This window comes from Neopsephotus bourkii, unplaced genomic scaffold (genome assembly GCF_033783945.1).
Source record: "Neopsephotus bourkii isolate Nb327-2 ecotype Australia unplaced genomic scaffold, CSIRO-AGI_Nbou_v1 NB_318, whole genome shotgun sequence".
Taxonomy (NCBI): domain Eukaryota; kingdom Metazoa; phylum Chordata; class Aves; order Psittaciformes; family Psittacidae; genus Neopsephotus; species Neopsephotus bourkii.
The window spans coordinates 1,420,136-1,443,400 of record NW_026900826.1 but is presented as its reverse complement, the minus strand read 5'-3'; the positions used below and the strand labels follow the sequence as shown (position 1 = coordinate 1,443,400).

The 23,265-nt window shown below is 37.5% G+C and overlaps 1 protein-coding gene across 4 annotated transcripts in view; it reads left to right on the top strand.

The window, feature by feature from the left end:
• The window catches only part of SPPL2A (signal peptide peptidase like 2A), a 28,190-nt gene extending 5,586 nt beyond the window's left edge, over positions 1–22,604 (top strand). Inside the window, exons 4-17 of one of the 4 annotated variants that reach the window (XM_061347329.1) lie at positions 653–742; positions 3,914–4,047; positions 6,183–6,334; positions 7,591–7,687; positions 8,991–9,092; positions 9,978–10,059; positions 10,365–10,439; positions 11,136–11,192; positions 11,348–11,401; positions 11,824–11,923; positions 12,756–12,833; positions 13,175–13,335; positions 15,402–15,435; positions 19,939–22,604. In XM_061347329.1, coding sequence (XP_061203313.1) covers positions 653–742; positions 3,914–4,047; positions 6,183–6,334; positions 7,591–7,687; positions 8,991–9,092; positions 9,978–10,059; positions 10,365–10,439; positions 11,136–11,192; positions 11,348–11,401; positions 11,824–11,923; positions 12,756–12,833; positions 13,175–13,335; positions 15,402–15,435; positions 19,939–19,970 — 1,248 coding nt within the window. In that variant the 3' untranslated portion in view covers positions 19,971–22,604. The remainder of the gene's footprint in view (positions 1–652; positions 743–3,913; positions 4,048–6,182; positions 6,335–7,590; positions 7,688–8,990; positions 9,093–9,977; positions 10,060–10,364; positions 10,440–11,135; positions 11,193–11,347; positions 11,402–11,823; positions 11,924–12,755; positions 12,834–13,174; positions 13,336–15,401; positions 15,436–19,938) is intronic. The other 3 variants (XM_061347331.1, XM_061347328.1, XM_061347330.1) reach the window with 3 other exon arrangements.
• The last annotated feature ends 661 nt before the right edge of the window (positions 22,605–23,265 follow it).

Genomic DNA, 23,265 nt, shown 5'->3' with positions numbered 1-23,265 from the left:
GAGGGTCATTCAAGTTAGCTCTGTGCAATATGAGCACATATTACCTCAAAGTATCTCCAGCTGAACTGTATTTTTAATCTGTTCCTTGGTCTTTAATCATGTTCCTGAATGCTTGTCTTTATCATTCCTTGATTTTAGTTTACTCTGAACTCCCTGTAATTTTGGGTGATGCTGTTTTAGACACGTGAGACAAAAATAAGCTAGGAAAATGTAATCCAAAATTGGAAATGCAAAAAAGCATTTTGAAAGATCTTTATGGATAATTCTGTTGCTTTTTTCTCTTTTACAGCTGCAGCGTGTTTGTACAAATATTTACAATTTATGAATTTGTGTGATTATAATGAAAAGTTAATCTTGTTTCAAAGGCGTAGAGAATAAAACCAGAGTTTTGGTTATCCTTTGTAACACTATAAAAGCACAAGATTTTTGAAGAACTCTTGAGTCCAGGTGTGTTGGTAGTATCACCAGTTTTGATTTAAATACATCAGTCTTATTAACCTTTTGCAAAAGGTGATGAATAAGCTCTTTTTTTTGTTTTGTTTTGTTTTCTTCCTACAAATACACTGAAATTTAAAGGATAATTTGCTTTTAGGGATCTAACCTGCTTTGCAAATAGGCTCAAGATACTTATTGCCGACACTTTCTCTTTTAGTCTCCTCTTTCAGATAACAAGACTGATTTTGAAGATGTGACTCTTCCAGTGGCTCTTATAAGATACAGTGACATAGTAGATATGCAGCTGGTAAGTAGTATACCTTCAGAATGTTATGGTTTGCATAAACTTGTTTATTCAAAAACCTAAAATAATGTCAGGTATGGATGTCTTCCTGATTCGAATGTGCATAGAATCTGCTTTCAGTTCACAGAAGAGAATGGCTATTAAGTCGTGGAAGTGCTAGTCTTCCTAATTCAGGTGAATCTGAGAGAATGGTTAATCAGAGCACTAAGAATGGGAAACATTATACTTAACTGGAGGGTGGGTAAGCTTGGAAGTCTTAGCACAGAAGCCAGAACAGTTGAGCTTGTATCTACTGGCATGGTATCTGTGAGGCAATCATTATCTTATCAAGTTGGATCTTGAGGAAGGTGTGAGGTTTTTTTTTTTCTTTGCCAGATGATGAGCTCGCTCTCTATATAGCATGACAGCATCTGTTATAGAACAGTTAGGCAGTAGAGTGTTTCTGCTGATGAGTTTATGGTGTGATGCCAAAGGTGTCATTAAAATCTGTCAATTGTGGTATCTTCTATGCTTTATAAGAAGGGGAATTTGATTTCATTGACATATAGTATTAGGATACAGAATATTGCAGAGGGTTCTTTTGAAACAAAGTATCCTTTCTTTAGTGTGGCTTTTTCTGTTGTTATTTTGTTGTTTTGTTTTTTATTTGGTGTTAAGTAGCTTTGCTAGGCAAGAGTTGCACTGCATGTGTTTTTCAGTGAATAGCAGAGGCTAGCACTAACCTGTGTAGTCTTAGCTTCTTGGATTGAATTTGCAAGCTTACTTCACCATTTCTGCTCTTAATCTTCAGAGCTGCCATGGAAGGTTGTCTTAGGTAAGTATGCAACCTGAAACCATGCCTAGACATAGAGGAGTTTGGTTGTTTACTGCCTGTTCCCATTGAAGATTTACTCTTGCTAAGCATTGACATGACTGAAGGTTTGTGATAGTTGTCCTCACTCTGACGAAGTCTTGATGCATACTGTGTTTTGGTTCAGGTTGTCTTCTGTCTTCAGATTTGTTCCTTCAAGTAAGACAAGTGTTGTTTGCTTAATTGAGTGGTTTTAAGATATGCCCTACTAACATGAAGGGACCTAGGGCAAGGTTAGATCCCTAATTTGTTCTGAATCTTCTCTACCGTGTTACTGCTTAGTGCTGCTTGGGGTAGTGTCATAGAGAATCACTTATGTATAGCTGGAGTAATTCACCAAAGCAACTTCGCTAGCAGATTAGTGTGCCACATGGTGTCTCATACTGCTGTTCAGTCATAGAATTTGGTTTTGTCTTATAATGAGACTGCCTTTGTAAAAGTAACGAGGAACATAACATAGACCACAAGTGATCCTTTCCTAGTTCTGATGGCGTTTCTTCCAAAGCCTTCTGTCGTGTCACTGGCAGCTGTTGTTTTGAATGATACATCCTGCTGAGAAGCTGGCAGCCATTGTACTCTTTCCACTACAGTTGTATGTCTTTCCAAGGCTTCAAGTTTTCTTTTATTTAGAATGGACAGCACCAGTCTGAGGGTAGCTACTTTGTGTAAGCATTCTTTCTACTTTTTCTTACAAGACTTCATCTCTGTTAGCTTTCAGCATTTGAATCAGGTATATTATGAGTCTTGATAGCAATAGTGTTACCAACCTTCTAGTAAGTGGATAGCTTTCTTTCTTAACTCACCTGATGTACTTGATTCTAGTGCTTCTTGTGGTGAAAGTTGAGACTTTGCAAGTTCTTAGTGAAGAGCAGAGTAATAGGAACAAAAGGAAACAATCACGCTAGATTCTAATGTGAATTATATTTTATAAGGCTTATGAAACTTAAAGGAAAAACCTGTATTAAGACATGTTGGAATCAAATATTAAGAAGGTATAAGCCTTCAGGTTTCTGGGGGAAGGGAGGTTGGTGCTTTTTTGTGTCTGGGCTTTGTTTTGTTTGGGGTTTTGGTTTGTTTCTTTTTTTTACATACAGGATGCTGTAATTTGAATAGGGTTTTTTTCCTTTAATGTTATTTTCCACTTGATACAACTGCAATGTTTCATTAGAATTTAATCTTCTTTCTTGTTTTCTGAACTTCCAGAACTTCAGGCAAAGGAATGATTGTGACTTCTTTAGCCTGCTATAAGGTTAATATATGTAATTAGACAATACGGATACTGAAATCTGCTTTCTTCATATTTGGCCAGTGTACTCCACTACACTACTTGGCTTCCCATTCAGTCTCTCCACTGCCAGTTTGATCTTCCTGTAGTCAAACCTGCCTGGCATGTTCATCTGCTCTCTGCATTTATCCCACATGCAGGCTGTTAACAAATCTGTTCTTCTGCTGCATCTCGAAAGACTATTTTCACTGCACGATTGCTGTAGATGCTTTGATGTACTTTGGCTACAACAGCAAGCCTTTCTTCTCTACCACTTTCCATTTCCTCTCAAATTATCATTCCTTCTTTGTTTTTTATATCTCACTTTTCAGTCAAATGAAAGCATCTTAGTTTTGCTTTCAAGATTTTGGTACAATTTGGTATCGGTTATGTCTCTGCATGCTTTCCCATCTCCAGAGTCCTTCAGCTGACTTTTTAATTAGGTCTTAAATTTTTGGAGCAGTGTGAAATTGCTCTCTTTTCTTTTGAATCCATTTCAAATCATGCTTGTGTAAAGCTGTTAATATGTAACTTTCTGCCACCTTGAGTTTTCACTGTGTCCTGTCTGAAGCATTGTGCCTATATCTGAACTGTGACTTTTGTGGTTTCAAGAGGTAAAGTAAACCTCTGCTGATATCTCAGCAGATCTGTGAGTTTGTGTTTCAAGTTGATTGACTTGGATATGCTTTCCTGCAGAGCAGACATCTTTGATAATATTTGGTATATTTGGGGGATGAGAAACATTAGAGCTAGAGGCACAACTACTCAGAAGTGTCAAAAGAATGAAAAGAAGTACCATTTTGTTGTGTGGTATCCATGTTTCCACAGCAGTAGTAATAAGGTTGTTTTCAAACCTGACCATCCTGAAAGGTAGCATGGAAAGCATTGCTTCTTTACAATGACCATGGCAAATACATGAGCTGTCTTCTGCAGTATGCTGAAAATTTGCTTTCAGCATTTTATAGATTAAGAGGAAGAACTCATGCTGTGCATCTTGTTGAAAATAAGCCATATCATTTCTTTGTTGTCCTTACAAACCAACTTGCATGTTGTTTTTCAGGCACTTGGAAATGAAGTTAATGTGACCCTGTATTCACCACCTTTGCCAGAGTTTGATTACAGTATGGTTGTCATCTTCCTAATTGCCGTGTTTACAGTGGCACTAGGAGGCTACTGGAGTGGAGTAGCAGAACTGTAAGTTTGTTAAATGAAGCTGCTTAAATTATGTGGACTACAAATTTTGTGGAAACTGTCACTATGTTCAGTGAGTAATTATGTTCTTTTAGGTTGGTAGTTAACAAATTAGAAAATCTAGGTCTGATGAGCTGCTTTGTCATGAAATGCTTGAGCACTGCAACATCTGAAAAATCACCAGAGGTCTTTAAGGCACCTTAGTAGTAGATTGTCAAAGTCCCTGAGGGATAATGCAGCTCTTGGGAGGAGGAATGAGTTGACATTTTGACAAATTACCAAATACCCTATAATTAACATCATAATATTGCAATATCCACGATAGAAAGTAGGTATTTTAATGATACCTTTAATTGCATGTAGTGTCTGAATTTTCAGGGATCCTTACAACTGCTTCATCCCAGCTGGCTGTGCAGCACCCTCTGGGATGTCTCGACACCTCACTCCTGTCACTAGGAGCATTGGAGAATGTGGTTTGGTTGTGTTTGAGTGGCTCCAGGTAGTTAAAGTCCAAATGGGCTTATCTGCTTCAGCTTCCTGTTATCTGGTGGAGCAACAGAGCCAGGGACGATAACAGTTCTAGGACTAGGCTGGGTCAGGGAGGCAGCAGCAGTTCCTGTGCAGGGAAGGAGAGGGAGTAGAAGCATGTAATGTGGCAAATGGAGAGAAATGAGGTGTTATGGGGGTTTCTGCACCATGCTTGAGAGGTGTGCAGCTTTGTTCTTTGAAGTGAAGCACACTCCATGCACACAGCTGTTTTTAGTCTGGGGTTTCACTAGTTACAGTTGGCCTTTAAGAGCATGGTGTTACTCTGCAGTATTTCTTGGGTGCCTGCATGCATGTAATGGGCCAGTGTGTGTTGCTACCATGGGCTTCCCATTCTCGGTGGTGTTCTAGTGCTTTGCTCCTCAGAACAACAGGGTGAGAATTGTATGTGATAACTGCATCTTCCTCTTTCCCACTAGTTATGCAAATTTAGTGATTTTAGAGATATTAAAGAAGTAGAAGGAGGGGTGGGTGTGTTTCTCTTTTTAAAGGTTGGATCTGATTATGCTGCTTTTCTTACCCTGCAGTGCTACAGGGTGTGCCTGCACTGAATGCTAAAATAACAAAATGTGATGCTGTCTCCCATACTGAAAAATACCTACATGTAATTATATGAAACTTGTTAGAATGCACTTTCATACATCTAGAGTGAGCTTTTTAAAAAACAAACAAAAAAAGCTTATTCAAAGTGTGTCCTCTGAGAAAATGATTCATCTAACAAAGTACCTTACTGCTGGGGGAGTTTTTCCTTTTGAAGGTAGCTGTTTCAGTGCTGAATTGGGCGTTTTGTAGGTAGGTTCTAGGATTTGTCAGGAACATGCTATCTGATGGGCAAGTTGCACTAGTGTCTGAACTGAAGAGTGGAAGGGCTATCGGCTCAAAGAATAAACACAATTTAAGTCTCCTTATTTTGCATGGTGAGGTATAATTATGGAGTATGTATGCACAAAAATCTTACTCCCAGTGCAAATCCCCAATTACACCCCCTCTCTTTTATGTACTCTGTAATTATTATAAGGTGTAAAGGTAAAAGAACTAGTACTTAACTAGCTTCATTCTGCTGACATAAATGGGTTTTGCAGACACTTAATGCCTATTGTGGAGGTTTTAAAACAGTGTCTAATACCCATGATTTCAATTTATCATAGACGTATTTATCAGATTGACTGTATTTAGCCCAAGAAATTTTGTAGTCAGAGATGATAACGCTGATAAGAGTTGAGTGTGTGCATCCTGAAAAGGAGCTGAAAAGTTTTGGTATCTAACTACTTCTCCTCACTTAGATTCAGGGTTTGGCTGGCTGTACTCCTTAGTTGGCAATCACCACATAAATGGAAAGGAAGGCAGTTAAGAATCTTTTCCTTGTAATCTATGCTAGGTTAGAAGTGCGTATCTCCATTTGAAAAATGGAGTGAAACTCAAACAATAAGCATACCAGTTTTTCGTTCCTTTAGTGAAGTCTAATAATGGTATGAAGGATTAGCCTGAAATGCTGTGTCAACCTAAATGCTTTGTAACAACAATTCTGGTTATAGTAAGACCTTTTCATAACCTGTCACCTAAGGTAAATTTTTGTCATTCTTGTAAAACAGTGAGAATTTGAAAGCAGTAGCAAGTCCTGGAGTGAGAGAAACAAGACAAAAGAAGGAAGAAAATGTTACTTTCACCCCTGTAACAGTTATCTTGTTTGTTGTCATCTGTTGTGTTATGCTGGTCTTGCTGTATTTCTTCTACAAATGGTTAGGTAAGAAACAATGGATGATCTCATTTGACTTGTGTTTCTGCATGATCTTATTAGGTGTCTGAGTCTAAAAAGCTCAATTTCTAAACTAAAATTAATATAATTTTGTAATTTTTCTCACCATGTATGAGTCGAGGGTTGAAAAGATGTAGCTGCTACTTAGAGAGGAGCTTTCTTCTATTCTCTTACAAAGTTTTCCTTGACAGTGCTTATTCTGAATAAAGTAATGTGGAGTAGAGGTGCCAGTGACTAGTAAAGAAAGTATACGATGTATGTTGATGTTCTTGGAAGGGTGGCAATGATAGCTTAGTGGTGTTTAGAGTGAAAACTTGTTTGGTATTGCTACATTGACATTGAGTTTGTGGTTGTGGTGCCCTAATTAAGTACAGGGGAAATGGCATTGCCAAAATAGAATAAACTCAATCATGCTAGTAATAAGCTAAGTTCTTGAATGATGCAATTCTACTAAAATGTAATTTCCAAACTGTTGGTTGATTTTTATTATTTTTTTTCAGTAATCTCTTTATAGGTATCAGAATTGCTTTTAGTCAGACCTTCACTAGCAATAAACCCCCCCAAACCAACAGCAACAAAACCCCAAAGCAACCAGCAGACAACTATCTTGTTTATGAATGTTTCAGGGTGCTTACCATAAGCTAGAATACACAATATACTGTAAGTTAGAACATGAAATACACAGGGTTTTCTCCTAGCCAGATGGTTCCTAACTACATACAAGTTTTTGTAAGGAATGGGGTGTTCAGTATCTTCAAATACCACCTAAATGATCAGTCAGATCTTGGGGATATTGAAATCTTTAGGCATAAACAGACAAAGTACTTAAAGGGAACATCTGAAGTGGAAAGTATTACCAGAAATTGGGAAAGCAGGTAGTTGTAAGATAGCACTTTGGTTTTATTTGGCTAAAACCAATTAAAAGTATGTGAAAGCGGTAACAGGTGACTTTTTCTTAAATAAAAGGGAAGAAAAATAATAAAAAAAAAGGGGGACTGTTAATTAAAAACTTTCAGACCTCAGGTATTTGCTTAATGAGAACTCTTGACATGGCAGAGACAATCAGAATTCAGCATTGTCTGTAATCAGCTGATGTAGTCTCCAGTGACTGTATTGAGCAGTGCTGTAACTGTTAACATAAGTTGCTGTTTATATCAAATGTACATTGTTGTGTTTGATTCTTGTTTGATTTCTTTCCTATTGTATTTTGTCACTGATTTCCATCTTCCATTCTTTTTATTTAGTGTATGTTATAATATCAGTCTTCTGCTTGGCATCTGCAATGAGTCTATACAACTGTCTTGCAGCATTAATAGGAGAAATACCATTTGGGCAGTGCAGGTATTGTACACCTTTCACTTATTATAAATGGAAGATTTCTTTGGGGTATATTGTGATTACTACACAAGAGCAGTTTGACAAATTGTTTCCTAAATGGTTTAGTATGTAGGATTGTTAAAAAAACAAAATTACAAGCTCCTTTAATAGATATTAAAGGTATTTGTATCATAATTAACAGTTAAAATAGTATTGTGGGGCATTCGCTGCATTACTTTTATTTGCAAGCATTGCTGTAAGCAAACTTAAAAGGCTCTGCTTGGCCATCTGAGCTCAGCTTGTGCTCACTTTGGTATGCTTACTCAGGTATGCTCACTTTGTTCATGAGGGAACTCGGTAAGGGAGAATCCTGCACACTTGGCCCTGTTTCAGGCAAGTACTGTGCTATAGGCAATAGAGGTTTTGTTTTCCTTTATGTTGGTCTGTCACAGGTACAGTACAGATTAAGTTTAACTTTCTTGTGAATTGCTCATGTCCTCTGTGTTAGTGGTTGCAGTTGTAACTCAGGTTGTGTGTTATCACTGTGCAGATAGCCTTGCCTTACTACTCCGAGTAGGTATCCTGCAGGTATTAGCAAGTATGGGAATATTTTCCTCCTCTGTATTTTCACATTTAAAAAAAACCCCAAATAGTTCTTTCCCCCAAAAGAGCAATTCTTATAAGCTTGGAAGCCTAAGATTGTGTTTGCATGTTACTTAGTACAGGATATTAGTGCCAGGTGATCCAGTAGCTCATCAAAGACAGAGATAGGTAGAAAAGACATCAGGTTTTGTGTAAGCTGTAGGACAGGCATTTCTCCTGTCAGTTAGTATCAGTTCAAGAGCTACCCCAGAAAATTGAGTAGGTGGTGGAAACAGATACTGGCTCACAATTTTGCAATACATAGTTACTCCATTTTTAATCTTGGATTGTGTGTCCTAAAATTGATTTTCACCACTCCCCCCACCCGCCTTTCTGGAATTATGACGTCTGTCCCTCACTGACATAGTTCTGTTGGCATAGTCGTTAAATGACATAAATTAAATAAATTCATCTGCTTGCCACCTTCCCTGGATGTGTTTGCTAAAATGAGGACTGGCTGTCAAAGCCAAATTTGATTTATCTTTGAGCATGTTTTAAATGCAGCCCAGAGAAGGACTGGTAGTGCAATTGCCAGTATAACGCCACCTGAGTCTGGATAGAACAAATGGGCAAAAGAGAAGCTCTCAAGGTGAGAACACCTTGTCAGCTTAAGGACCCATGATAGCACAGGCATATGTTTTGGCTGTTGCAGGCTTTATTTTTTAATCTGATTATTTTCTTTTAGGATTGCATGTTGCAACAAAAGCATTGAAGTGAGGCTTATTTTTCTTGCTGCATTCTGCATAGCAGCAGCTGTCATCTGGGCAGTGTTTCGAAATGAAGATAGGTAAGTGATGCATTCTGACTTAAAAGAGTAATTTGAATAATTGTCATTAATGAACTTCCCATCATATAACTAATCCTGGAGCATAGCATCTGTCTATACTCAGTCCTGATTTCAAAAAAGTCATAAATGTATATATGAAGCTTAACGAGCATGGGAGTAATAGAGAACAAAGCTATACAAATGAACTGTGTGGTACTTTGGAGTTACAAAAAATTATAAAGATGAGGAAGAACTAACTTGATTCTTAATGAAGAAAAAAAAGTGCAGAAATAGCCTAGGGACTGTAAGACCTGTGCTTCCTGTGGAAGAAGAGGACCATAAATACACAAATATTGTAGTACAATCCTAAGTAGCATCTTGAGTCAGATATTAAGTAGGGCTTCCAATCAAGTGAGCCATCATACAAGTGAACACCAAAGCCCTGTTGTGGCCTCTGTTCAACTCATTTTCTTTGTAGTATGTTGATGAAGTGTCCTGGTTTAATCCCAGCTAGCAACTAAGCGCCAGCCACTCACACAGTCCCCCCTGGGGATGGGGAAGAGAACTGGAATGGTAAAAGTGAGAAAACTCAAGAGTTGAGGTTAAGACAGTTTAATAGGTAAAGCAAAAGCTGCACATGCAGCAAAGCAAAACAAGGAGTTTATTCACCACAACAGGCAAATGTTCAGCTGTCTCTAGGACAGCAGGGTTCCATCACATGTAATGGTTACTTTGGAAGACAAATGCCATTACTCCAAATATCCTTCCTCCTTTAATCAGCTTTATATGCTGAGCACAACATTATATGGTGCAGAATATACAATATAGCAAAACCTGAAACCATTATTGCACTTAGAGTCCAGCAGTAGTTTGAAGAATATGTAAAAATATGTTCTTGGTTTTTAGGTGGGCTTGGATTTTGCAAGACATTTTGGGAGTTGCTTTCTGCCTAAACTTTATTAAAACACTGAAGATGCCGAACTTCAAGGTACTGCAAATTGCTTACCTTAAGGAAGTATTCTAATGCCATGAATCTAAGTCTAGTACCAGGAAGTAGGTTTTCGACACTGAAGAAAGCCTATAAGTTAAGAAAATCTTTAACATTTTTAATAGACATTAATCCTGTTCTATATGTAATGCCAGGATAAAAACAAGGAGAGGTAGGGGTTGGTTCTTCCTTTTTTTTTTTTCTTTTTTTTTTTTAACATAGCAACATAGCACAGTGGTACCAGAATCTAGCTGTGCAGTCCTTGTAAACCTATGGGAATATTTTCTACTTTATTTTTTTTCCAGTCCTGTGTGATCCTTCTGGGCCTTCTCCTTCTGTATGATGTGTTTTTTGTCTTCATAACACCATTTATCACAAAGGTATGTCTGTGAATTTATCTTTAAAATAAAACAAAAACTGTTGTCACTGGGGCAGTATTTTTGTCGAACAGGTTAGTATTTTCAGCATTCTCAGTACGGGAATGCTGGCTTCCTTTTCTTCATTTGAGGCAGCAGTGGCCTAAACTTTCATCTTGTATGGGCTGTTGAGCATAATGCTTGCGTAGGTGCCATAAATTCTGTTAAATTACTTAGTTTTCAGCAATTACATGGCCAAAAATAAGCTGACTCCATTTGTGCGACAGCACAATGATGAGAAATTACTGTCCTACAGTTTTCTTCCTGCTTTTGCTTTCAATACCCATATATTGAAACATGCTCTAGTACTCTGCAGTGCTCCTTTGCAGTGTAGTGTGAACTGTAGCAAGTGTACCTTTTATTTTGGAGCAGAAAGCTCATGGCAGAAAAAACTTACACTTTTTTTTATCTTAACTTCCAGCTACGTCTTGTGGATTTGTTTGTGGGTTTTTTTAGAACAGCTATTTTAGGCTGGAATATGTGTTTTCTGTGCAAAACTGTACTGCATGATACTGTTCAATACTAGTACATTCCTTTGGATGTTCAGGATTTTTCCAGTCCTGGATTCTAAAATGAGGTACACGCAGGGTTTTTTTTAATGTAGTATGAATATTTTGGTATATTAAGCCACTAACTTTTGAAAAATAACCTTAATTTCAGAATGGGGCAAGTATAATGGTTGAAGTTGCAGCGGGGCCTTTTGGAAACAGTGAAAAGGTATGAACAGTTGTTTTAGTATGTGCAGCAAAAATACTGACACTGCATAGCTAATTCTTAGTGTGCTTTTCAGCATAACTTTCTCACAAAATATAGCCAGCTTCTGCTATTTTCTTTTAAGTATTAAATACCTGTTGACTTGGGTTTGATCCTAGAATGATGGAAACTTGGTGGAAGTCCCTACTGAACGCTCAGCTCCCCATGAGAAAGTAAGGATTGTATTTCAGATACTGGATTTTTAAATTATTCCCTCTGAAAAGATTATTCTTTTGGGGAAAATCTGACTGTCCAAATTTCTCTTCAGGGCCTGGATATCATTGATTTTTTAGCTAGGGTAATAATCCAGATTTGTAATTCCCATTATATGGTTTGATACTTTAATTTTATTTGTGTGTGTGCATATTATTTGTAAATCTGAATTTCCAGCTTACCTGCTGCCTTAAGATTTATCTACTCTCTATGTTGGTTTCTGGTTTTACTTCAGGTTCTACCTATTTTGAAGTTCTGCATTAACAATAAATTAATGATGTTTAAACTGTTTATTAAATGAAGCAAACAATCAAAAAAAGCTCCAAAACACCAGGGTGCTTTAGATTAGATTTATGTGGGCTTCTGAAATACTGTTTTACAGTTACCTGTGGTTATTAGAGTGCCTAGACTTGGATACTCTGCATCGACACTGTGTGACATGCCGTTTTCATTGTTGGGTTTTGGAGACATTATTGTACCAGGTGAGCAAATGTTTTTGGCAATTGTAAATTACAATTAAATATTTTGGGTTTGCTTGTCGACTGACTTACATTTCAGTTTACTCAACAGCTAAATCAGATGCAGCAGTTTGGCTTGATCTGTTATGCAGAATACAACAAAAGCTACAATATAAGACAGCTTAGTATGTTACAGAACACTTACATGGTGAAGGGGGCTTGCTTTTCTTTCACACTGTGTTGTGTAAATACAAGTCCCACAGATAAATGCAGTTGTCAGTATTAATTAAATCTCACTGAAATCTCACAGAAAGCAACTCTTCTGTGACTTCATAGTATTTTTGTATCCTAGACTACCTAATTGGAGCTGAGGTAACGGAAAATATATTATCACATTTTTCCATCTTTCTCAGCAGAGCTGAGTTTTGCCATAGTTGGAGTCTTGAGCAAATGAAGTCAGGCACAAAGCATCACCGGGTGAACAGTGTGCAGCCAAAATTGCTGATTGTAAAAAGCGAGCATTAAAATCCTGTTGAAGGTTAGAACTAAGTTGTTACCCTTCTGTATTAACAAAGTGAAAATAGCAGAATGTATTTAGCTTGCTAAAAAAAAAAAAAAACAAAACCTTTTAATACCAGGCTCACTTGGCTCATTGTGGTTTTGATTTTCAAGACTTGCTGTAGAATTTCTTAAACTGGTTCTTGGCTTTCCAGAAATAAACAGGAAGATGATAACATACAGTAATGTGGTGTCTTAACATAAATTCTTCTTGTGCTGCTTTGATCTGGAGGAAGACTAGGGAGGAAAAAAATACCATGGCTAAATATGTCATTAATCTTTTGTTTTTCCCTTCAAGGGCTTCTGGTTGCCTACTGTCGCAGATTTGATGTTCAGACAAGTTCATCTTCTGTATACTACGTTTCCTGTACAATAGGTAACGTGATATTTCAGCAATCTTGAATCTTCATACTAGCTTTTTTTTTTTTTCCATAAATGGCATAACCAGATAGGTTTCTTCAGGTAAAAGGTTCAGTGCTGTCAAGAATCTTTTTATGATGTCTTTAATGTGCCTGCCTGTATTTAAGGTGAGCATTCTTTATGGTAGTCAGTTGCTTAGAGAAAGCTTGCAAAGACAGAGCAACCTGTTGTCCACCTTTTTTTTCAATTATATTAATAAAGAGGTTACTTAAATAATAAATCTGGCTTACTAAATTAATTATTTAATTTTAAAAATCACCTGTTCTTGATAGTGTGCGTATAAATATCTTTTTATAGCTTATGCCATTGGTATGGTGCTGACCTTCATTGTTTTGGCATTAATGAAGATGGGACAACCGGCCCTTCTCTACCTTGTCCCATGTACACTCCTCACTAGCTCATTTGTTGCTTGGAGACGCAAAGAGATGAAGAAGTTCTGGAAAGGAAGCAGTTACCAGGTAGGCTGAATATGTTGTAGTTAATTCTTTTGAGTGTATGCTTCTAGAAGTACTTCATAATGTATTGCAAGTAATCCATTTTTTGCTAGTCTTCATGTTATCTTCTGGAACTAATAAGGAAAAATAGTCTTTATGCTTAGAAAATCTTAGTCTACTGGTTGACAAGGCAGAACAAAGCTTGAGGGAGATAAATAGCTTGTTCAGTACTCACAGAAAAAGTAATTTGTCCTATTTTATTTTCTTTGGAATATTTTTGGGTGGTTTTTTTCATGTTTTAACATTCCTCAACTGTCATCTTGATGTGGTATAACATGAGTCACTGAACGAAGCATGCAGATTCCAATCTGCACTAGTCCTCTATTAAGAGACAGTTAAGTTGGTGATCAGCTACAATTTTAGAAACTTTCTGGCATAATCAGGATTATATGAAGCATTCAGCAACAAAATAGCTGGGTGGTTATAGAACTGTTTTCTGTCACAGTGGTGTGCACATTGCCATGGGTATTCTGCATTACCCCTTTGGTTGTCTCTAACATTACCCAGGAATTGCAGTCCTTGAATCCCACCAGCTGTCTGTCTCTCCATGTTGACATGTGCACATTCCCTCTGATTTGACTTGCTGTGGTAACAGAGTGTGCCAGTAACTCTTGTGAGCTGGCATGCATCACAAGACAGACCAGTCTTGAGGTTACTCTAGATCTTGATTGAGACCTGAAGTCCATTATTGTTTGAATTCAGAAACAATCACCTGTATCTAGGCTGTGTGGAAGTCAGCTCAGAGAATGGATAGTCTGTTGCCAGCGGAGGTGGGTTGGCTCCTGCCTTTTCAAATTCAGTATTGCAAGGTTTAAGTCAAGGTGGTGATAATTCTTGTAAATGTAGAACTGCAGAAATGCAGCTTCTATAGTATTACAATATTATCAAAACTACCTTTTGTCGATCTGACTAGTACTCTAGACCTGCTTCAGCCGGAGGTTGGCTAGGTATAGAATCACTAAGGAGGCCTTCAGCTTTAACTACGTGGCTTCTCTTTTTATCTACAGAGCAAACTCTTCCTTTTTTAGATCCAGCACACAGGAATGTTTCTCTGTAGGTCAGAATGAATTTGACTTACCATGGCTTTGCTGACTGCTATTCTAGAACAGTGTCACATATAGGAAGCCCAGTAACTCTGGGTCTGTTGGGGGATGGAAGAAAGCTTTGCAATTTATTTTTCTCAGTTGAGTTCCAAGTAAGATTGGCCTGAGCAGATTTGGCAGCACCCTTTAGGGAGAAAAATTTCTTGCACTTCTCATAGCAGAACTCATACTTGGAAGAATTATGTTGCCATAGTAGTTATTTCCATGTCCTTTCAACTGGTTTCTTTAAGGATTAAAACTAATCTGAACTTCAGCTTGTTTTGAGGTCAGATGGCTTCATTTCTGGCACAACTAAAATGTGCCAGAGAGAACTCCCACTCTACAACCCCTGAGTTAGACTTGTCTGTGGTTGAACACCTCTGTGTAACTTTACTGACTCCTATTTTTCTGTAACCTTCTGAAGAGCATTTTCTACATTATTTTTTTCCAGAGGGTGTTACTCAAGTTGCACTCTCAAAATGCTGCAGTGTTGATCTTTCTCCTCACATGAAGCTGAATTTTGAACTGTCCTTACCGAACTTACACAAAAACGTGCAAAAAAAACTATCCCCAAACCAACCATGCACACAGCCCTAGGGTTGAAATCTTCAGCTTTCATTACTCATTCTGAGGAGAAAGATATAGAAAGGGGACTGTATTTTTTTTCCTACAAGAGTCATTTGGACTGGAGCAGAGCTGCCCCATTGATAAGGGTGGCCAGACTTCAACAGAGGTTTGCTTTGTCCTCATGGAAACAGAGCAACCTTGCAGACTTCTTAGAGCAAAGCACCCTAAGAATAGGGGTACAAGAGCATAAACAGTGTATCAAGTGACTAAACTTCATGAATACTGCTGTTTGTTTATAGACCATTAGTTAGCTTTTTTGAGTTTTGGGGTTTTCTGATTTTTGTTGTGTACGATTTTAATAATGGAATGAATTTTATTTAGGTATCGGACTCCTCCAGGACGCCTTTGCTACAAGGTGTGCTTATAGCCTTCTTTTAATGAAACTTTATTAATCATCTTATGGTTTCTTTTTTTTTCCCCTCTGCTTCATCTTTTCCTTTGAGTCTGTCTTATCTTTTAAATATAATTTTTTTCTGAGTAATTAAATGGAAAAGGGTAGCAATGAAGACGAGCTATAAATCAGGTTTTGTGCTTAGGTGTTTGGGTGGGGTTTTTTTTCTTGCTTTCTTGAAAGGAATATAGGACAACTAAAGTACCAATGGAACCATGATTCCTAACCCTGAAGGCAGGCTTTGTATTCCTCTCTACTGTATAATTTCCCAAATCCCTAGGAGTGTCTGCGAATACATAGAATTGGATTTAGTTCCTCTGCCTATATGGAAGTCCTTCACCTAATTTTTCTGTGCCGCTGCATTGACATGAAAACCTGCTTTGTGCTCATCACAACTTTCTTGTCCTCTGTTATAATGTTCAGCATTATGAATTGTCTTTAGTGTCATGTCTGCAGTCCCTCTGTCACCTTACTACTCAACAATACACTTGTCCCGTGCTGTCTGTAGTGCTTGCAGTGGGATAGAGAGCAAGGATTCAGACCAGCTTTTGTGGTCCTTCTGCACAGCTTCTACACTGCAAGTGAGAGGTTTAACCTTAGGCTATCGATCATGACTGCTAACACTGATGGTATTCAACGGTCCACTGTCCCAGGTACAGTATGGAGAGAGCAATGCAAGCTTTCAAATGTCATATTCTTGCAGAATTTTGGTGTTTAAATCTAATCTCGAATTATAGTTGGCAGTCTAGTTATCCATCTGCTTATAAAGCATAGCTTGTCTGCCCATTACACTGAAGACAGTTTGAGATGGTGAACTCTGACTGTCTTAAATTCTGAACTAAAAAGTACTTTTCTCATTACCTTATTTCTTCTAATAAAGAGTATTTTAACAATTTAAGTCTCATTAAAAAGCCTTAATAATAAATGAATTAGATACAAACCCAAGAAGAGATTAGGAAGTGGAAGAGGTTGAGTGCAAATTAAAACCATATGGCCAGACCATATTTTTATAGCATCAGATTCTTCTGTCCTGCTCCGTGCACTCAAGTTCTCGGATAGGATTGTTAAAAGCAGTTTTTCAGTTTCAGCTTTATACACATGGGAAATACTTGACTCCCTAAGATAGCTCTGAGGTCCCATAATTCTTAGCTGGGAGCATTTCTGTTCCTGCGTAATGATGCAGTCTTGAATTGTAGTTATGCCACATGTGGCTTTATTATGGAGTAGACTTGAGCTGTAATGAGTTGTTGCACAGAAAAACATTTTAACTATTTACTGAAGCACAGGGATTTCTGGGGAGAGTAATGTACTTACTTTCTTATCACAAATGTAGGAAATGTTACTGCCAAAAAGTGTACAATAAAGGGTTTTTAATGTTTGGGTTTTTTTTTGATTGCTTATACTTCTCATTTAGGCCTGCATGATAAACTAATTTGATACTTACTTCCCAGTTATTTATTTTAGAAATACTGTTTGGTTTTTGTATCAGTACAGTTTATGAAATCGTTTTAGTAATACCATGAAAAACCTAGTGGACTAATGCAACTTTGAAGTCTTGTAGGTAGAATAGTCTAGCAACTTTTCAGAGTCTGTCAATTTGAAGTGTTCAGCAAGCTTTCTTATCTCTTTGAAGTAATAAATCAACAGATTTGTCATTGGCATGTTACACAGCATGCACTTGCTGTTAGTACTGTCATTTAAAATCAAGTTTTTAGATACTTGCAAATTAATCATAGCTATAGGTTGTTAAGAATTAGGTGAATTCAACAACATCAGAGTGCATCTTGCAGGCAAGTATGTGCAGAAGCAGTGTACTCTTCTACAGGTAGGAGTATATATTGCCATTTCTAGTTTAACTCTGTGTGTGGTTTGGCAGGGGTTTGTTTGTGGGTTGTTTGTTTGCTTTTGGTAGTTCACCATGTTAGGAGATAGGGAGATAGCTTTGTAACTAAAAGACATTTATATTTAACCCATCTTGACACACCACATCCCTCCTCCCCTTAAAAATTGTCAGGAATTCGGATGTGAAAGAAAAAGCTTCTAAATCTTCATAAGCTCTCCACAATGTATGGTCTGATTGCTCTGGCTCTTTTGAGGCTTGGAATAACTTTGTCCATCATTTTAGCATGGTGCATTCATCTTGCTGCTTGTCATAAAGAGTCCTGCAGCTTCTGGGCCTTTGAGGATGGGGTCCTCCCAGAAACCTACAACAGAGATACACTTTCAGAAAGGCATCTGTTTATCCCTGCCTTCAAGTTGTTGGTTGTCCTTCTTCTATATGGTGGGGAGATTAGAAATGAGATGGGATGGCCTTTTTTTTTTTTTTTTTAGCGTTGTAATGTTTATGTGTATAAAAAAAACCCCAAACAAACACCCTTTGGTGTTTTTGGTTTTCAATTTAACTTAAAAATCTGCTATATTAAGCAGAGACTTAAAGATTTAACTAGAGGTGGTACCTCCAGTGTAAGTACATTTTCTGCTACTTATTGTAGGATTAAGAGAAGACTCTTTGACTTTGGGATATGCTGAATTGTTGCAAACAGTGGTAGCTCTTCTTCTGGAAGCATCTTGTCAGTTTAATAGGGAAACATTCTGCAAATATGCTTACCAGAACTACCTCCTCTATGCCAGTTGTTAGATGATCCTCCCTAGAAGGAAGCAAGATAACATGACAGTACTTGATGTAATGTGGTGCCATGCAATGGTTTGTTGTGTTTTCCTGGAAACAAATACTTCAATCCTCATTCAAAATGAGGGTTTGACTTCTGTAATTGTAGGGAGTGGTTTGCTTTGGGTGATTTTTGATGTGGGTTTTTGGTCACAGTGCAGGGTTAAAGTTCTAGATACACTGAAGTGAATACAAGGTTGTCATTGGCACAAGAGCTTGGTATTTGCAGCTGGACTGAGTGTGTGCTATTGCTGTATCGTGGTGGTTAGGTGTATTGGCAATACTAGTGCTTGCCTTAATTCTTAATTCTCTTAGTTTTGACATGTGAAAAGAGGGATATGAAAAACCTTTTCTGGGTTTAGCTAGATTGATATTGTGGCCAGTAGGCTCTTCTAAGCCTTACCCAAGTGCCAGTGACTTGCTTCTGCTTTGGAACTGTCATCTCAACTTACTGCATGGCATGTTGGCATGTCTGGACCAGGAAACAGCTTGTTTAAACAAACCTGCTTTTAATAAGGTATGTTTGTACATCTTGCAATGAAACATTTCTGTTGGCATAGAAGTAGGTATGGCACAGAGATGGGTCGCAACTAGAGGAAAAAGAAGTTAAAGAAATTACTCTTTTTGATCTCTATATATGGAATTATATACACACTAAAGTGCGTATAATGTGACAGTGTCAGGAGCCGGGCAAGCAGTGGGTTCTCGTAAGACAAAAAAGCAAGCATGGAAATCTGTCCAGCTTAGAACCCATGCAGTGAACAGTTCTTTTACAGAAAGACGTTTTACTCCTTTTATAGGGAGCCTGTTTACTACTAGGCAGAATGTGCAACTATGGAAGAATATCCATGGGGTTTTCTACTTTTTGATGCTGAAATTATTATGCCCTTGTCCTAATAATCCTGCCATGCTGCATGAGTTTTACTACTGTATCTTCTGTCTCTGGTTGTCAGCTATCAAAACTGTCCAGTCCTTGGCCTCTTGTTGCTTCTGCTTAGTTCTGAAGCCCTCACACTGATGTGTCTCAGTTTGTCACACTAACTAATATGTATATTACTGATAAAATTTATTCAGTGCCTTGTCCCAGGGAGGAAACTAGAGTCTTTGTTGTGCTGTAGCAATACAGCAGTTGGTAGGGAAACAGGCTGCTTTTTAGTCAGGAAAAGTACAATATTGTCGTGTGTTATTCAGGTGACCTAATCAGCTACAGGAATTGGAAAGTATAATGATCTGGTTCAGATTCTCCCGTTGCAGGACTTTTCAGTTCCGTTTCTTTTATCCTTTTTAAAATAAAGGAAAATGTACAAAGAAATGTTGCAAATCAAGTAGGTTTCTACTAACTGTAACATGGCTAGCTTTTATAGTCATGAAAAGAGAAAGCTCATCTTTTCTATGCAAGCTATTGCTTGCTACCTGTACACGTTAGGTAGGATCCTGGGTCTCGTTCCAGATCTGCAAATTATGTCTTTGAAAAATCTGCTTTACCCTAATCATTTTTTAATTTCTTCTCTGTACTTAGTAAGTGAGACAGTTCTGACTTACAAGGTTAATTTCTTGTAGAGAACTTGGATCCTTGGTTGGAGAATGCTTTTGCAATGGAAAGCACTAGCTAAAAGAGCTTTGATTATTTGGCTTGAATACTATCTGATCTACAGAGGACTTCTTATCTGTATGCTGCTAAAAAGCACTCTAACACATGTTTAATTATATTTCTCTTAGCTAACAAATACTTGGGACTGATGGGAAAGCCAGTAGTTCTTTATAAAGGTACCTATCTTCTTTTTTCTTTTTACACTTAGATGATGGAACACCTGGATTATACAGGAAATGAAGAAAACACAGCATCAGCCAGTGAACAGCCTGGAGGACAATAACATGTAGGATCCCGATTTAAAATAGTATTCAAATTTTGTACAAATTAATGACAGCAAATTTGGTGAAGTTTTACAATAGAGTGTTTCCCACTCTGTATAAAAGGGTTTTTATTCCCATACCTATATTTTTATGGAAAATATTGTTAATAACATAAAAGTAATCAAAATAGACTTGCATTTTTACCGCCAGACCATAGCTAGTAAAACCGTGCCTTATTTTGATTTAAATAAAAGGCTATTTTCTATGCAATTTTCCAAATGTGTTTCTATACAGTATATTTTTGTAAAAGTTGCTTACCCATATCAGTTTGAATGAAATTTTTTTCTTAATTTTGATTAAGACTAGTCAAGTTTCATTTAAAAATAAATAAATCACAGTACCCTTAATAGGCTTTCTTTCCAGATTTTGAATACAAAGATCAATAGTAAACTGTAGCAACTATAGAATGAGATGGTAGTTCCATTACTACAAGTAATTGAATAAACAGTGTGAATGTTAATCTGTGTACTTCATAAGCCGTAAAACAGATAACAGGGCAAATTTAGCCTGGGGTTGAGCTCTTCCCCACCTCTGTGCCCCCTGGTATCACTGGCTTATGCCTTATGTGTGAAAATTGTTAAACTCTGATGCAAGTCTTCAGATTATGAACATTACCAGCCATTTAAAAAAAAAAAATTAAAGGGGGAGTTACTTGGTCCTGGAAACTTAGGTGCAGCTTCTGGAATAGTTGACACACAAAATGGTGTGAAAGGCAACAGGGGTTTTGCTCAAGAAGTGCTATTTGGGTGGGTGGGGTGTAATGTTAACTCTGGCCTGGTTCTTCTCCTACCCATTGAAACTAGGTCTATATTTGTGGTCTTCATTTGGCTGTGGATCAGTTCCAAGGGATGGGGGAAGACATGACAGGGTTTTTTAGCTTTTGATTCTACACTGGGTTTTTTTTAACTATTTTTGAAAAGTCTTTGCAATTGATAGACAAAACAACAGGTTTGAATAGTGCTAGTAGTGCCTGTGTTAGTTAAGGCCAATGCATGTGTTTAACTTCTTTAATCTTCATTTGGTTTAGCTTTTAAAGACTTGGAAAAGGAGAAATAGTTCAAATTGTTAGTTTGCATTTAGAAGAATTTTGAATTTGTTTGACACTTTTTCTTTTTTCAGGAAACTGCAAATTGAGGGGGTTTAGGTGTAGAAAAATTGTATAGCTGTAATGCTAACACTTTACACCAAAGAAAATTGGAGAATGCAACAACAGGAGACAGCTGAGTTCACTTAGCGCTCATGTCAGGTCGTCCTTAAAATGTTCTTTCTATTCTTTAATGAATGTCATTCCCATAGTCAGTACAAGTTCAAGAACCTGGAGAAAACAACTGAATAAGCACATGCTGGGCAGTGTCAGTGCAGAATTTCCTGCTTGTCTGAAGGTCACCTCCAAACATTTATAGTTCGTTTGGGGCATGTCAGCTCAGGAAAACTTACCCAGGTTAAATCTAGTGTAGCTAGATTTACTTTGGAAGTATGCTAATGAAGACAATTGTAAATCTGTATTGGCAGTTAACAAAGGCTTACTGCAAATTCCCTGCTTTACATAATTTATATCAAACTTCTGTTCCTGAGAGTCAGGAGCAGACAGTCTTCCAGCCTGAGTGTGAGTTGTTGCCATTCACACAGATTGACCATGGTACCAGTTGATACGGGTAAGATAACCACCTTGTTTGCAGCTTCCGTAAGAAAACAGAAATTATGTACAGTTTTCCTGTGTTAATTGCCTCCCTTGACTTTCTAAGCTTGAGCTGACAGCCTCAGAATCCAATGATCTTGTGCACCATCTTCAGTTTTTTTGACTGGCACTTAATAAATTACAGCATACCTCAGTGTTCCAATAGCAGACTGAAAACTTGTCTCCTGATGTGTTGTCATGCTCTTTGTCAGGCCCAGTATCTGCCAAAGTTAAATAGTTATGAAGAAGTTTCTGAGAATTCCTGAAAGAGAGAAAGAAGTCATAACTCATTCAAAGTCATGCAATACTCGGAGCTCTCAGAAGCTTCACGATCTATGTAATATGACTCCTTTTTCTCTTTGAAATAACCTGAATTGAGGATTTGCTACAATTTCAGCCATAAATGATAATGGAATTAATACAAATAAAGATGTTATAAGGCAGCATCAGCAGCTGGCTGTGGAAACTGTCTTGTTCTGTGCCTAATTGTGCTCTATGCCTGATCATGCCTGAGGTTTCACACACATGTGCTGCAGTTTAATGGGATGTAAACTAACTTTTTTCTTTCAAATGCTTAGGTGCTTTGTTTACAAAAATTAAGAAATTTTATATAAATAATAGGTTAGTATTGACTACTGAAATGAGGGGTTTATAAGTTCAATAGAACTGATTGCAACACTTTGAGCAATTTTGAATGTTTTTAATATTAAATTTGGTTGGGCTAAACACTATGTTAAAGGCTGTTTTAGTCATACACATAAAAATCTTACTACCTTTTCATTGTATGTTTACTGACAACAGCCCCCTCCCTTATGACTCTTTAAGTTATCACTTTAAGAATGTTATTAATAAATGTTTCTTGGAAAAAAACCAGTTGAGTAATTTGTTCTGACTCATCTTTTTCTTACTGTGAATATTCATGACAAAAGTTAATACTTCATAATACCAAGTAAATTAAAAATATTCATGGTACACACTCATAGATACGTAGGTTTTTATCCATCTTCCCTGAACTGATGGTTTTGGTGGCTTTTTTTATTTTGTCTTTTTATTTTTGCAGAGGCAGGGGAAGAACTGAAGTCTGAATTGAGCTACATCAATATTACTGGTTTAACGTAGCACATCCTTGTTGCACAGTTCTAGTCGTGGGGCTCTGTGAAAGTCTGACAAACAGTGAGTTAGAAATTTAGTGTGGGCAAACTTCTTCATCGTAACAGGCCTACTTGCATTCAGCCTAGGAAACAGCGCTGTAGAAGCATTGTTCAACTGAATTTACTTAGCCCTAGATACGAGGGGCAAGAAAAAGCCAAGCTTTTTCCAAGTCTTGAAACCCAGGCTGGGTTAGAAATGTTGGCAGGGGAAACAAAACACTTGTTAGTGATCCTTGAGACATCCCTAGAACCTTGGGATAGTGTGTATTTAACATGTTTTCAAGTACTTTATGCCTCTTCTGTTTATATACTGGAGGTTTCAGTAGCATTGAGTCACAATATCTGAGGACTTAAGAGGGAGAAAACTCTCCAAAATGCTTTCT